This window comes from Eschrichtius robustus, chromosome 18 (genome assembly GCF_028021215.1).
Source record: "Eschrichtius robustus isolate mEscRob2 chromosome 18, mEscRob2.pri, whole genome shotgun sequence".
NCBI lineage: Eukaryota > Metazoa > Chordata > Mammalia > Artiodactyla > Eschrichtiidae > Eschrichtius > Eschrichtius robustus.
In genome coordinates, this window is record NC_090841.1 from 1710454 (window position 1) to 1726438 (window position 15985).

Consider the following 15985-nt stretch of genomic DNA (forward strand, 5'->3'; position numbering starts at 1 on the left):
TAAAATTTGAAGCCACCAACTTAAAAAAGAAAACACCTCACACATCATACGACTTCTTCAGGGAGAAAAGGATGTCACACCAAATTATAAAATCACCCAGTGACAGCGGCGCCCCAGGAGAGGAAGGAAAGGCCCGGGGCGGCACAGCCGCGTCCACCCTGGCCTGAGACGGTACCTTTCTGGTAGTATTTGGAGTTGTGCGTCCACCTGAACCCTGTGCAGAGGCCAAAGTCTGTCAGCTTGATGTGGCCGTCGAGATCTATGAGGATGTTGTCCGGCTTGATGTCGCGGTGGATGAAGCCCATCCTGTGGACGCTCTCGATGGCCAGCGTCAGCTCCGCGACGTAGAAGCGGGCCAGCTGCTCGGGGAAGACGTCCATGCGGACGAGCAGGCTCATCATGTCGCCGCCCGGGATGTAGTCCATGACGAAGTACAGGCTGTCCTTGTCCTGGAACGAGTAGTACAGCTTCACCACCCACTCGTTGTCTGCCTCCGCCAGGATGTCCCTCTCGGCCTTGACGTGGGCCACCTGGTTTCGATTCAGCACATCCTTCTTCCTCAGCGTCTTCATGGCGTACAGGGCGTGCGTGTCCACCTTGCAGGCCAGGCACACCTCCCCGAAGGCGCCGACGCCCAGGGTCTTCACCTTCACGAACATGGACTTGTCCATCTTGGCCCTCTTGAGCCTGTTGTAATTGGACTCCTTCTGGTAGAGGATCTTCCTCATCTGCTCCTGCTCAGCTTCACAGAGCCCGGCCTGCGCAGGAGGAAACAGGGGAGGGTCACCCCGGCGGAGCCCAGGGGGAGGGGGAGGGGGAGGGGGAGGGGTGGGGAAGAGGCCCCAGAACCGAGGGGACCCCAATCGATCCGCGGAAACCAGGGGCCAGACACTACAAGCGAGAAAATAACTCTTTGTTCTTTACATCCACACAGAGTCACAGATCTGGAATCGAAAGGGAAGACATAATAACAGGGAGTTCTTTCTCCAAGTGACCTTAGGCTCTAAAAACTACAGGAAACTTATATTAATAAAAATCTGGGGGAAAGGGGACCACAAAATTCCTGGAGCTCTAAGAGCAATGTAATAATAATAGTTCAGGGGAAAATGGGAAAACAAAGTCATCGAAAATGGGACAGCGGGAAGGGCACAAATCTTATTTTTAGAATTTGGAGTTAACGGCTCTGTGTGATTTAAATTGACCATAGCATTTTAATGTAAATAATTTCATTAATAATTACCTTTTCTAACAGTTTAGTGCCAACTAGGGTATATTTCGAACCTTATTTGCTAACTATAGACTTAAGAAATAGATGAATCACTACTAGATATATTTTTCTTTATAAATCCCACAATTTCAATGTATAAAACCTCAAACTTTCTACTCTTTCAAAATGTTTCCTTAGCAGTTAGAAAAACTTGGTGGATTTGTGCACGAGTAAGGACACACCATAAAAACCAATGTGTTCGTTTACCATAAAAACCAATGTGTTCGTTTACCATAAAAACCAATGTGTTCGTTTACACGCCGGCACATCAGGCAGAGCCCGTCCCCTCCCGAGAGTGAGGGGGAAGGGGAGCGCGACCTGCGGGACTTCTCCGGCTGGGACCCCCGACACCAGCCCCCCTCCCCGGGAGACCACCGGCCTGGAGGGGAGGTGCGTGCAGCGGCAGCACGAGGGGACCCGCGGCGACCCCACGGCCCACCTTGGCCATCTCCTGCTCCAGCTGCAGCCTGCGAGCCACCTTCTGCTGGTAGGTCTTCAGCACGTTCTCCACGTGCTGCTCCATGAAGAACTTGAAGGCGGACGGCGAGTAGCTCTTGATGCGCGACTCCCGCTTCTCCTCGTCGCGGAAGCCCCTGCGCACGGGCACCGGGGACGTCTGGATCTGCTTGCGGTCCTTGCCCGCCTTCTCCCCTTTGGCGCCCCTGGGGCTCCTGGGGCTCCCGTCGGGGGGCTCGGCGGCCCGGCTGCCCCGGAGGCCCTGCTGCAGCCCCGCGCACAGGCCGTCCACGTCGTACTGCTCGGCGCGGCCCTGCGGCCGCAGCAGGTGCCGGGGGTAGGGCGGGGGCCGGCCCCGCGCCTCGGCGCCCCCCGGGCCGGGGGGGTGCTCGTCCTGGGGCTCCAGGCCCTCGAGCGCGGGGCCCGGCGGCGGCACCCAGGCGGGGTGCGAAGGCCCCACGGCCGTCTGGGGCTCGGGCCTCATCACCCGCACGCTCTTCACCGCGTGCAGGATGTGCGCGGCCGTCACGGCCGTGATGGCGTTGGGGGAGGGCGCGGCCGCCGCCTGGTGGCCGTTGAAGGAGCCGGTCCTGCTGGGGCCCGGCTTCTGCAGCGAGTCCCGCCGGGCCAGGCCGGCGCTCGGCCACTGCGGCGCGGGGGGCGCGCTCGGCTCGAACCGCTCGGCGCCGAGGCCGGTCCGGGAGGGGGTGGCCAGGCCCGGCGGGGGGCTGTCGCCAGCGAACACAGCGCCCCGGGGGCCCCCTGCGTGCACCGGGTGGGGCTGCTTGGGGTGCGGGTGGGGCGCGTACGCGGCGGCGCCGCCCGGGGGCGGGAACGCGAGGCCGGGCTGCACCTGCACCTGCACGGCCGGGCCCTTGGTGGCCAGGCCCGCGTACCCGCCGACCTCCGGCGGGGTCTTGCTCTGGAAGGAGGGGCTGCGCTGGACGCCGTAGCCCAGGGGCTCCCCGGGCACCAGCAGGGGGGCCCTGTAGTGCGGGCCCTGCAGCGGGGGCGCCGGGCCCCCGGGGCCGGGAAGGCTCATTCCGGCGGCCTCCCCGGCGGCGGCATAGCCCTTGGGTGGGTGTGGACGGCAGTGAGGCCCGACGGCGGCGAAGAGGAAGTCCGGGTACTGGCGGGTCGCCTCCTCCAGGGCGGCGGGGCCCTCGAAGGCCGGCCCGCTCACCTGGGCGTAGGGCGGGAAAGGGTCACCTGCTCCTTCGAAGCTCGGCCTCCGCGGCACAGAGGCTGGCGCCAGGCCCTTTCCTGCAGAGGAGGGAACGGCAGGTTGACGCCGCGGCACGGCTACTCCGCGGCCGAAGGCCTGGGAAGGCCCCTGACGCCAGTGACGGCCGCGTGGGCAGCGCCGGGCTCCCAGCCCAAAGGCCGTGCCCTGCCTGTCCGAGGACGCCCCCGCGGAGCACCCGGCCGAGCCCAGACTCTCTGCAGCTGTGCTTCCAGCAGAAGCCACAGCAAATGACACTGTGTTCTCAGGCTAAGATGATGCATCAGAAAGACCACGAGCAAGGTAGGTGCGGGGTCATCAGAGAGTGGGCGCTGCCTCCTGAGGGGCTGGACTGCAACACAGACCCCGGGACCCTCAGAGTCTGGACACGGTGGCCAGCGAGGCACTGTTTAAGGGAACTCCTCAATCAGGAAGAAAACAGAAACCTGTGTCCTCCTCACAAGGAAGATACGGCCACAAAGCCCGTGCAGTTTCCCCCTCAGCAGATGAACTGGGCTTATCCAAGGTCTCCCACAAAACAGGGAACACTCCTGTTCAATATCCTGAATCTCTTACTACACCCAGGGACCTCAGGTCCCCAAAGTGGCCCCATCTGCTCTACCAGCAAACAAACATTCAGTAACAGCCAGCAAGGCAGGACATCCGGTGCTGGGGCCTCTGGCCCTCCCCAGGGGCAGCAGGGGGGCTTTCCCACACCTCTGCCCAAGGTCTCCAGCTCTGGAGGCGCCTGCCATTGGGCAGCCTGCTCTCAGAGGCCACAGAGTGGGAAACGGTGTGTTTCAGAATCAATGAAATAAGCTGCCCCTTCAAAGACTCCCCCACAAGCCCAAGAGAAGGCAGAAAGAACCCGTGGCGTTGCCTCATTTTAATATCCAGTGAATTTTCCAATCTTTCATAAGCAAAACAAGTCCACAAACCCAGCAAGTAGGAAGCACCCAGCTCAGTGTCATATCTGCCACCCGCCGTCCCCGCCCTTGGGCGACCGTCAGGATGGCCCCTGCCCGCAGCCCCCAGCGTGCTCACCTGGGGATGTCTGCTTGACGACCCGCACGATCTGCTCCTTGCCCGGCTCCAGGTAACCCATCTTACTGATGAACTCCAGGGCAGCCTCGATGCTGCGGCTGCCGGTCTGCTTGAGGGCCCTGCCCGCCATCTCCTGGGGGTGGGGCGGACACAGAGACGTCAGTGGGGGCCTGGGTGCGCGTCCCCTCGACAGGAAGCCTCCAGGACTGCCTTCCCGCCCTGCGCCCGGCTCCGAGCCAGCACCACTGGGGACGTGTCCTCAGGGGCCGATGACAACCTCACACACACTGACCCCCAGACCGCGACGATGGGCCTGGAAGACCGTACGTCCTGCTCCTGCTGAGAAAGCTTCTGTGACTGGACTGAAATTCCCGTCTGGCCTGTGGAAGTCAGAGAACTGGCCTTCCTCACCCCAGGCTTCCTGGGGGAGGGACCCCATGCCCCGAGGGGAGAGCTGCACGTCTACTGTTTACGGTGCCCCGTGCCCATGCGCGCGGCGGTGGGCGAGAGAGGACATCAGCCCAGCACAGGCCCCAGCACTGCTGGCGGGGTGAGCACCTGGGGAAGAGGGCCGGAGGACGGAGAGGGACCAGGGACTGATCACAGGCCAGACGGAGGCACAGCCGGCTCTTCAAGGACAGCCGGGATTTGGGCAGCCGGAGGGCTCAGTGGAGGAAAGGTATTCTTGGCAGCAGGTGGTACAGCCAGAGCAGGAGCCTGGAGGGGGGAGAACGGGGAGGCGGGAGGGGACGGCGGGGAGGCACCACAGACCGAGCCCCCTATCTGAAGGCAGTCGCGGGAGCTCTCCAGCAGGGTCGGGGGTCAGTGAGAGGATGGGCCAGGAGCAGAGCTGCAGACACCATGGTCGGGTGCGCAGGCCGGAGGGGGAGGGCTGCGAGGGCTGTGGCCCAGGCGCCCTGGGTCGGCTCTGCAGAGCTGTGGGCAGACAGGGCAGCCAGCCTTCAGGGATGGAACCGGGAGGGGCAGCAAGAGGGGATTCTGTGGACAGACAGGGGTCTTCTGAAGGTGGAGGGGTGGGCGGGCGGGGAGGAGGGAACTGCAAATGCAGGAAGGGGGTGGTGACAGGAGGGGAGGGGTCTGAGAGCAGCAGGGGTGGGAGAGCACTGACAGAGACTGCTGTAGCTCAGACAGGAGAGGACAAGGCAGTGAGCAGGCAGCAGGACCCCAGGCCGACCCCAGGACCCCAGGGGACAGAGGCCGCTCAGCAAAGAGCCACGGCAGAAACCCAGGAGATGCCCTGGGCCCTGAGGACGGATGAGCCGCTGTCCCCGCCTGCCGGGCCAGGGGCTTTTCGAGGCTAACAGAGTGGACCTGTCCCCGCGCCTGTGTCTGCCCCTCTGTTAGGACTGCGACAGCCTGGGGGCCTGACCCTCCTGTGGCTCAGGGCTGCGCCCACCCACCTAACGCAGGGGCGGGAAGGACTCCGGTGCTTCACATCCACTGATTGTGTACATAATATTAAACTCCATCCTGGCCGGGCCCCACGGGGTGGCTGGACAAAGCGCGCACGCGGCCGTGACCTGTGCCTGTGTCCTCGGGGATTCGGGAGAGAAGAGGCAGGAAGACCCCACCCGCGAGCCAAGGGCTGGGGGGGAGACGGCCTCTGGGGGGAGCATCGGGAAGGGACGGCTTGCGAGGCTGGTCAGCGGTAGCCAGAGCTGCCTTGGGATCGAAGGAAAGGGCACGAGCTGGGGGAGAGCCAGCCCCCTGTGGACAGAGCCCATCTGCTGTGTCTGGGACGGGACCAAAGCCTTGGCTTCTCTGGGGTGACCGGCCACACGTGTGCGTTGCTTCAGACCGGCTACGTGTCAAGGAAGCGTTGACTTTGAGGACCAACCACGTCAGACCGTGTGTGTGTTCAAACTCCCTGCTGCGTACTCGCCTCACAGCCTCAAGATTCCAACCTTCCTTATGCTTCGCCAGTCGAGGGCCTTAAGGAGCAAAAACACCGGGAGGCAACCACAGGTACCGACGTGCTCACAGGGCTGTTTCGAATCGCACAACCCACCAACTAACCATACACCCATCACACACCCGACCACGCTAATGAGCCCACCTGTTTACTAAACAACCCAGTCAGGCAGTCTTGCCTTTGCTGTCTGTCCCTTCCACCAAATTTAGCAAGTGTGCAGTTTCCGTACATTAACTCTCAGAGACACCACTAGACATATATGTATAGGCGTGCTTTAAAAACTGCAGGAAAGGACTTCCCTGGTGGTCCAGTGGGTAAGACTCCGCGCTCCCAATGCAGGGGGCCCGGGTTCGATCCCTGGTCAGGGACCTAGATCTCGCACGCATGCTGCAACTAAAGATCCCGCATGCCGCAACTAAGACCTGGCACAGCCAAAATAAATATAAGTAAGTAAATAAATAAATACTAAAAAAAGCCACAAACTGCAGGAAACTCGGGATCATTTTTAAATCCATCAGGAAATCACAACCCTGTCTCACCTCCACCCCCCAGACAGCAGGACCCCGTTTCTGTGACTCCAGTGCCCAGACCTCAGGCCAGCAGCGTGGAGTGCCCTGTAAGAGCGGTGCCCGGGAACGCCCACACCCTGCCCCTGAGCTCCGCCCCAGCTGGACGCACGCTTGCCCCCGGCGTCCGGGAGCCCGGTGCGCAGGGGCCCAGGGTCTGCACGGCTGCCCCCGCGCCCCCCCCCGCGCCCCTCGGCTTCTAGACCCACGTCCCCTCCCCCCTACCCTCCCTCTGTCCCCTGTGCTCCACCCCCCGAGCTGCCCGGCTTGAAAGTCCCGCAGCGCCAGAGCCCGGGGGCAGGGCAGCTGCGTTGCGCCCTGCCGTTTCCGCGGTGCTTCCAGGAGCCTGAAGGGCGGGTGGCTGCCTGTGACGGAGAAGGAAAGGGCGACCTAGCCTGCCTGGGGCCCGAGCCGGAGACGCAGGCCCCCGCAGAGCGGTGGATCCCGAGCCAGCCCGACACACCCAGCACCCGCGCGGCTCCCGGAGAATGAGAAGAGAAAACTAACGCCAAGAAAACCCGCAAGTGGCCTCTGAATCTGAACTGTGAGTGGGTGTCGAGAAGATGAGGCACCACTGCGGCTCTCGGCCCTGGCGTGGCCCCTGAAGGTCCCGGCCCTGCAGCAAGGCCGCGGGGCAGGGCGCCCGCTGAGCGCTTCCGAGGAAAAAGATGTTTTTTAGAGTAACATATAGGTAGGGAATGAAGAAGAAATTTGGGCTAAAATTAAACAAGCATGGAAAATGCTCAACCTCCCCAAGGAGCAAAGAAACACTTTTAATAAAATAGCGTTTTATATTGAATTGTTAACACCAAAACAAAATCGTTGTAAAGGCAAGTGGGCTGGTGAAACTCTTCACAGTCATATATTTTTGGTCCTTTGAGGTGACTATTTGTTAACAAGTACCAAAAGTTATTAAACGTGCGCCCTGATTTAATAATTTTACTTCCTAAAATTCTCAGGCCAATTTAGAAGAATCCTATTTTAAAAATCAACTTGCATAAAGATGTCTGTCCGAATTAGACATAATACAATAAATCAGCCCCTCAAACAGAAGGGTGTGGGGCAGGAGTAGAAAGGGCTTAAATAATCCAATGAGGGAATGATTATGTTAATTATAATTAATGTATTCCCTGGGATACACTTAACGCAGCCCCAAAAATACTTGCTATGGCCAAATTCTCTTGCTGGACGAGCACTAAGCATCTAATATTCTCCTCTACGGAGGACACAGCAGTGAACAAAATGTGCGACTTTCAGTAGTGTAAACAACATGAAGAAATAGTGACGTGCAAAATGTGAGCACCGTCAACAAACAAGGGCTTGATTAGAACACGAGGAAAAAAAGTTTGACAGTTTTATGTTGAAATATGCAATGATTTCTTCTTGTTAAAGAGCGTAAGATGATGAGAATACTTATGCGTACGTCCAGTTCCGTTATAATAAAGCTGCCAGTGTTATCGAGCTACATAATTATGGGCAGATGACAAAAATCCTCCAGATCACAGCTGAGTCCAATGAGAGGGCAAGATTTCCTAAGGTCATCCCAAAGCTCCCTTCAGCTGTAAAGTTCCATGATTTCGAGGGATGTTTGCTAAAACATTAAGGATTTTACTGTTGGCACTATTGAGACAGGTGAGCGGAGGTGTGACCCATTCCAGGGAAACTACCAAAATCCCCTGTGAGTTCACACACACACACACAGGAAATGAGAATGTTATCATAATATTGATTACTGGTGTGATTAGTGAAGTTTGAGAACCTAAACATGTCTTTATTTCAGTCTATCCAGCAGGCTATTCCAGTTGTCCTATTATGAGCCCAATAATAAAATACCTACTTTGCTTCTATTTATCATAATTTGGCTACACAGTCAGCAGGAAGTACTGCTTTCGGCATGGTCTTGCAACTTCACAGGCCCTTAAATAAGTATTTTACTTGGGTTAATATTTAACTACAAAACCATTCTTACATCTTCGTGGGATTTGTTCTTAAAGGAGCGCTACACTCCTGGATATGCCTATTATGATAACTGAGGTCCAACCTCTTTTTGAAAAAAACACTCCCATTTTTGTCAATAATGAAAAGCCATAGAGAAATAGAATATAACATACAAAAACACTTTGTCGTGTTCCAGGAAAGGGTAGGGAACCAGTTTTAACAGCACATGTGCTGCCCAGGGTCAGGGCCTCCTAAGGACGGTCAGCGGCATGAACCTGCCCGTGGACACAGTGGGCCCACCGCTGGGCTCAGGGAACCGGCTCTGCCGGGCCTCCCCAGCAGGGCCCCCCCCCCGGTGCCCTGGCAGGAAACCCCTGACCGCACCCTCACCAGCACATGCCTGGTTTTAGGGAGGCCGACAGGTCCTCTAAAACCGGGCTTGCACAAGTCACCCAATAAATAGGCACACACACAAAACCACGTGCCTCCCTTTCACAAAATCTCTAGGACATTCTCTTCTGCCCCAGGAAACAAGGAAGGAGCCAGACCATCCCTGCCAGGGAGAGACGAGCCCTGGCGTTCTGAGTTCTGGGGGAAGCACAGAGCCCGTGGCAGAGAGCACAGGGGTGGACGGTGCGGGCCCCTCAGAAGACAGGTTCCAGGGGGGAGCTGGTCACCACTAGCCAGAGGGCCTGGCGACACGAGTGGGTAGAGGTCCATGGTGTCCCAACACAAAGAACCTGATGCTAAGTTAGAGAGACAGGCGCGTTCAAAGCCTGAGCTGAGGACGCCAGACAGAGGGTGGAGCTGGGGGTGGGCAGAGTTCAGAAGAGAAGGTCGCAGGCAGAGACAGCCTGGGGACAACACAGCCTCACTGGATGGTCTGAACTGGGGCACACGGTGCGACAGGGCCCAGGGCCAGCCTTCCCGCTCCCCTGCTGGGCAGGGCCCCGGCTCCTTTCAGGGCAGGATCGGAGGTCAGGACAAGGGTCCAGAAGGAAGGGCTTGCCAAGCTCCAAGCTCCGCACACTTGGTTCTGAACCGCACCGTGGACTCTACAGGGTAGAGAGAAGACACTGGCGAGAAGGCAGGACCAAGGGCCTCCGGCCACTGTCCTCCAGGGCCAGGAGGGGAATCAAGGAGGGGCTTAATGGGGAGCTTTGGCTCGCACTCTTGTCGTCAGAGCTACAAGGTTTTCACGAAGGAAAGGATTCGGTTTCTGTCTCAGCCCACGATGCCGGACGACGAAGCAGGAGGTGGCAGTCCAGTGCGTGACCAGCGGGACCCTGGGCCCAGGGGACGGGGGCGGAGGCTGCCCGCCGCCTGGTACCTGCTGACACAAGACGGAGCCACGAAGGCCAGACCTGCGCCGCGACTGGGTGTCAGGACGCCGGGAGATGGACCAGCCAGCAGAGCTCAAGCGCCAGCGGCCGAGCGTGATTCTGGAAGAACAGATTTCTTCCTCAGCTACAAGCCAGCCTTGGCTCCCGAAATTCAGTGGCCTGTGTGGGGAGACTCTTCCCGTGCAGACAAGGGCCACCGTCAACTTCTGCCATTCAGACGTCTCACCCACAGACAGCACATGGGCCTCCCCACCAAGCATCCTTAGTCACAGACCTTCGAGCTCCTTTCTGCGCTTTAAATGAGTAGCTGCTCTTTTCCTGTGTGTCCTGTAGCCCTCTGCACGGCCTCCGTCCCACTTTGCTGGGGACCGTCAGCCCACAGGTTTCAAGGGGAAGGGACGTCTACATGCAGATTTCAGGGAGCTCTCTTCTCTATGGTTGTTTTTTAAAATGTTATCAAGTAAATGGGGCGATTGAGAAAGCTATGGGCTCACCTAAGAAGGAAAACAGTCTTCTGCTACTTCTACACCCTTGAAAGATAACAGTGAAATTTACAAAAATGTTTAATTATGAAATATGGTACTGAAGACAAATTTCCAGGCTAGGTTTTATGTAATTTTCAGAAAAAGTTAGGGAGTTCCCTGGTGGCCTAGTGGTTAGGATTCCAGGCTTTCACTGCCGTAGCCCGGGTTCAATCCCTGGTTGGAGAACTCAGATCCCGCAAGCCTCACGCGGCCAAAAACAAAACCAACCAAACAAAAAAACCCCCAAAACAAAAAACAATCTATTAAAAAGAAAAAGTTACAGTGTAACCTTGAAATGGACACATATTGGGGAGCTCCGCACACAGGCACATAGCTGCTATGCAGGCACCCTTCTGGCCGACTCTACCCCGTGGTTCTGAAATCCTTTAAACTGGGACTTCCCTGGTGGTCCAGGGGTTAAGACTCTGCACTCCCAATGCAGGGGGCCTGGCTTCGATCCCTGGTCGGGGAACTAGATCCCACGCGCGTGCCACAACTAAGACCCGGGGGCAACCAAATAAATAAATAAATAAATATTTTTAAAAAAACATGTTTGAAATCCTTTAAACTGATTTCAGGGTTTAAATCGACGTCGACCCCCAGTGTGAAAGCCCATCGAGTAGGCCGGGACAAGGACGCTGGCTTTTACCCTGATCGAGGCAGGAAGCCACCTAGCGTTTGGAGCACAAGATCCGACTTCTGTTTTAAAAGGGTCCCCTGGCTGCGCTGTGTAGAGCACAGTCTAAGGGGGATGGGCGAGGTTAAGGGGCCGGCGTGACCCTGCAGACACACCGACTGTCCAGGTCCCCACAGACTCCTGCTGGGTTCCCGGGAGGGCCCTCGCAGCCCAGGGGGACCTTGGCTCCTCTCGTGCTGCAGACCAGCCTTTGGGAGGGTCTCTTCAACGGAGGCGCAGCCTCGTGGGCCCTGTTGGTGGGAGGACTCAGGGCTGAGACAGAGAGGGAGCAGGAGCTGTGCACGAGGTCTCCAAGTCTTGGAATCGCCCTAAAATGTAGGTGCTTGTATTTTATCAAAATCAGGAGACTGGGACTTCCCTGCTGGTCCAGTGGCTAAGACTCCGAGTTCCCAATGCAGGGGGTCCGGGTTCAATCACTAGTCGGGGAACTAGATCCCGCATACCACAAGTAAAGATCCCGCACACGGCAAAGAAGATCCCTCGTGCCACAACTAAGACCCGGCGAAGCCAAATAAATAAATAAAATATTTTTTAAAACATCAGAAGACTGAGGCTCAGAATGAGTAATCATTTCCCAAGTTCATACAGTCAGTGGTAAAGTCAGAACTCAAAACCCAAATAGTCAAAAGAAGTCCAACATCATCAGTAATCAGAGGCTGCATTTTTTAAAACAAGGGGCCATCGCACACTCATTAGATTGACAAGTATTTAAAATACCTGACACCACCAAGTGTTGGCTAGGACAGGGAAGACCGCCCCGCAGAGGCTGCGGACGAGATGCTGACCTGTAACCCACACAGAACACTGTGACAGCATCTGGTAAAGTCAGGGATGCTCACATCCTGTGACCCACAAACCCCACTTCCGGAGAAAGTCCCCACATGTTCACAAGAAGACACACAGGAGAACACGTGCTGCACTTCTGTCGAGAATGGAAAACTGGAAACGATCTAAACATCCATGAGTGGGATAACGGAGACGTAAGTGGCGGTGAAATGACAGCAATTACAATGAACGGAAGCCTCGTCCATCAACGTCGATAAACCTCAGAAACATGATGCGGACGGAAAAAGGAACCTGCCAAATCATATTATACAGGGGTCTTAAAAAACTTGTAAAACAATACCGCAGATTGGTTACAGAACGCATCTGAAGCAATAGCACCGAACACGAATGGGAATGAGGAACCCAGGACGGAGGCACAGAGAAGCTGTTCCGTGTGACACAGCGTTTCTCCCAAAGGTCTCTGGAACAAGGTGGGAAAATGTTACATCACTCTCTCTACTTCTGTGAACGTCTGAGATATTACATCAGCAGCAGCCATCACAAGCATATTTGACAGGAAAACCAGCCCCAGAGCTGCCTGCCCCACGCACGGCCTGTGCTTCTTCTCCACAGTCCCGCCTGCTCATCCTGAAGTTCTCGGGGCCGGAAGCTGCGTCCTGCTCACGTCTGTGTCCACGGCTTGGCAGACAGGAACTGCCAGGGCGCTCGGAAAGCCATGAACGAACGAGGGAACAGACGTGCAAAAGCCCAGCCCTTCCTGCCCTGGCGGCCCCATCTCGTGAGCGCACGGGGACGGGAGAGCGCTGGCCCTGCGTGGTCTCCGCCCTGGAGGCTCTACAGGCGCCAAGTCACCACTGCCCTCTGCACCTGCTCCTGCCTCAAACAGCCCCTCCTGTGGCCCAGCGGGTCCCGTCCAGCAGTGAAAGAGTTAATGAGGGTCCAACCCACTGGCTGTTGCTTACAGGTGACAACGTTCAAACAACCCGAGCGCCCCAGAATAGACCAAGGTCTATCATCAAGTCACTGGAATACGACACTTTGTTTTTTTAGACAGTGTGTCAGAGAATAAAATGACACGGGGCAATGCTTATGATATACTGTAAAGTAAAACAAGCCAAGCACAAAAAGTGGGTCACAAAAACATACACGGGGCTTCGGCTCATACCTGGTGCGTCAGCCGCCAAATCACTCTCATCACTTTCCATCCGCGCTCTGACGCGACAGTCACAGTGGAGAAGGGACCTCAGGACGTTTTGGAATAGAGAAGCCAGAGGGAGGCGGTGAAACGCCCAGAAGCAAGCTGTGAGCCCACCGGGCAGGAGAGGATGAGGACCCAGGGTCCCACCCAGCCCGGCCCTCCCCTCCCCCGGGGACACTGAACCCGAAGCTCCGACCAGAGACTGCAGCACAGCGAGGGGCAGACGGGCAGCACAGGAGTGAGGCAGAGGGTCAAGGGAGCCAGTACACGGCCCTTCGGCGCCGCCACACCTCACAGAGCTGAGGGTCTCCCCTCCCCCGGAGAAGCCAAGCCCGGACGTGGGCAGCAGTGAGCCCGGCCTCCAGCCAGTCACCCTACAGTGCAGCCCCTGCCATCAGCGCCGTGGCCATCACTCCCAGGTATGAACAGCCTCCAACACAAGCCAAAGCAAACAAACCCAACAGCACATACGATATGACCTCATTTTGTAAATTTTAAAAAAATCACAGCAGATACCAACATGTTCACGGTGGCACCTCAGAGCGATGGGGGCCTGATGATCTTCCAGAAACGCAGCCAGGTAACCACCAGGTTCTCTGGTGTTGGGACCCACGACCCCCCTTACTTCCTCTCACCTCTTCTTTGGCTGCTGTTTAAAAATATCTGTTTCCTTCTCTCGGCTCTATTGAGACGGGCTTCTAGAGACCGTGCGTGTGTGTCAGCTCCGGCTGCAGGTCAGAACCCGTGTCCTCTCCACCCTCCACGGACACGTGTGACACCGCTGCAGGGATGTTCCTCGTTACAGGGAGGCCTGTTTTCTCCAGCTGGTCACGTGCCCACAGGCAGCAGACTCAACACCAGACAATAGCCGCACACGTGCTCGTGCTCGGAGGCACACGATTGTTTTCTCTGAGAAAACAGCTATTTTGACCCACCTCGGGGACGGGTCCGTACAATGGGAGGCTCTGCCCTCGGCCAGGAATTTCAAACATCTGGGCCGCTGCAGAGTTAAGAGTTCCAAAGACGACAGAAAGCTTCATCAATACCTGCCGGAGCTCCACTAGGAAACCTTCCAGCCAAACTTTCTACCTAGCAGTGGTCCCACTTCAAAACGATGCTCTTAGAAGATGCCATTAGCACCCCTGTTGGAGAGTCGCACGTACAGGCTGTTGGCAGATTTGTAAGGAAATGAGCAGCAGGAAGGCCTGTGGAGTGAATGTGTGGACAGAGGGCCCTGCATCTAAGCCCCGTCCTGTCCGCCACAATCACCCCGAGAAGTGAATGCCGCCAGCCATGTGTCAGAGATGCAAAACCCGAGTAAGACGGATTAGCGACTTACCCAAAGCCACAGTGATAGCAAGGACCAGGTGGGAAGGAGAGGCGCTCAAAGCACTTGTAACGGGGCTTCCCTGGTGGCGCAGTGGTTAAGAATCCACCTGCCGGGCTTCCCTGGTGGCGCAGTGGTTGAGAATCTGCCTGCCAATGCAGGGCACACGGGTTCGAGCCCTGGTCTGGGAGGATCCCACATGCCGCGGAGCGACTGGGCCCGTGAGCCACAATTGCTGAGCCTGCGCGTCTGGAGCCTGTGCTCCGCAACAAGAGAGGCCGCGATAGTGAGAGGCCCGCACACCGCGATGAAGAGTGGCCCCCGCTCGCCGCAACTAGAGAAAGCCCTCGCACAGAAACGAAGACCCAACACAGCCATAAATAAAATAAATAAATAAATAAAATTTAAAAAAAAAAAATTCTAAAAAAAAAGAGAATCCACCTGCCAATGCAGGGGACACGGATTCGATCCCTGGTCCGGGAGGATCCCACATGCCGCGGAGCAACTAAGCCCGTGCGCCACAACTACTGAGCCTGCGCTCTAGAGCCCGCGAGCCACAACTACTGAGACTGCGTGCCACAACTACTGAAGCCCGCACGCCTAGAGCCCATGCTCCGCAACAAGAGAAGCCACCACAATGAGAAGCCCGTGCACAACGAAGAGTAGCTCTGCTTGCTGCAACTAGAGAAAGACCGCACACGGCAACGAAGACCTAACACAGCCAAAAATAAACAAATCAATTTAAAAAAAAAAAAGTGCCTGTAGCTGTTACAGAGCAACTGGCAGTGCTCGAGTCAGCGGCTTCACGGTCTCGGCTGCGGGGACGCAGGGGTGACAGGGAGGTGCCCCCTCCGGCAGGAAGAGGCCCACACCCGTGGGTCTCACTGCCCACTTCCCACACGCTGCCCAGGCCAGTTAAACCCTCAGCTGTGGTGGCAGGTGAAGCAGAGCTGCTCTGTGGTCTCCAGGACCTCTCACCAGAGCTGTGGACTCACCAGGTCAGTCCCAACTGGACGGGAGCAGTCGCCCTGACTTGATGCCGAAGAATATTCTCATTTCTTAGACTCAGCAATGGGCTCCAGGGAATACTTATTAGTACACCTTATAGAAGCAAAAGTCAGTGTTTGCTATGATTCCAAAATCCATGCAAAGAGTCTGATTTTCTGTAGACAAGCTCTAAAACAAGCAGGAAAGGTAATGAAAGGCTCTAAGTGACACACAGCCCTGACCTTGTTAAAGGCCGGAACAGAACCCTGTGTTACAGGTGCCCTTTCGAGTTGTGTTGGAATGTTCTTTTTATTTACTCTCTGGAATGTCCTCGTTCTTGTCCTTCCATTAAATGTGACTAGATCATTTTAAAATTAAACAAGGAAGTGGGATTAAAATGCTAAATATTTAGGGGAAAAAAAACAGATAAAATAATTCTAGAAAACTAGAACAGGCGGTGAGGTCTGTAACGCAGCTGCCGTCACCAAACCTGGTGGAGACAGACTCTCTGCCTGAAACACGCCTGACGCTGAGGCAGCAGCCACAGGAGGGAGGCCGGAGCCAGAGGAGGGAGGCCGGCAGGTAAACAGCCGCCCGCCCACCTCACCCCGCGTGGGGCTCCAGCGCTGCAGTATGAGTGCCGCGATCCCTCGGCCAGGACTCCTGTGAATGGCCGTTTCTGGAGGAAAAGCGTATG

The 15985-nt window shown here is 56.7% G+C and overlaps 1 protein-coding gene across 2 annotated transcripts in view; it reads right to left on the bottom strand.

Moving 5' to 3' along the window:
- Positions 1-15985, bottom strand: part of LATS2 (large tumor suppressor kinase 2) — a 47474-nt gene that overhangs the window by 8095 nt on the left and 23394 nt on the right. For both annotated transcript variants that reach the window (XM_068526370.1, XM_068526371.1), the window contains exons 3-5: positions 3990-4122; positions 1707-2986; positions 176-758 (exon numbers count right to left, since the gene is read on the bottom strand). In XM_068526370.1, the coding sequence (XP_068382471.1) occupies positions 176-758; positions 1707-2986; positions 3990-4122 (1996 nt within the window). The remainder of the gene's footprint in view (positions 1-175; positions 759-1706; positions 2987-3989; positions 4123-15985) is intronic.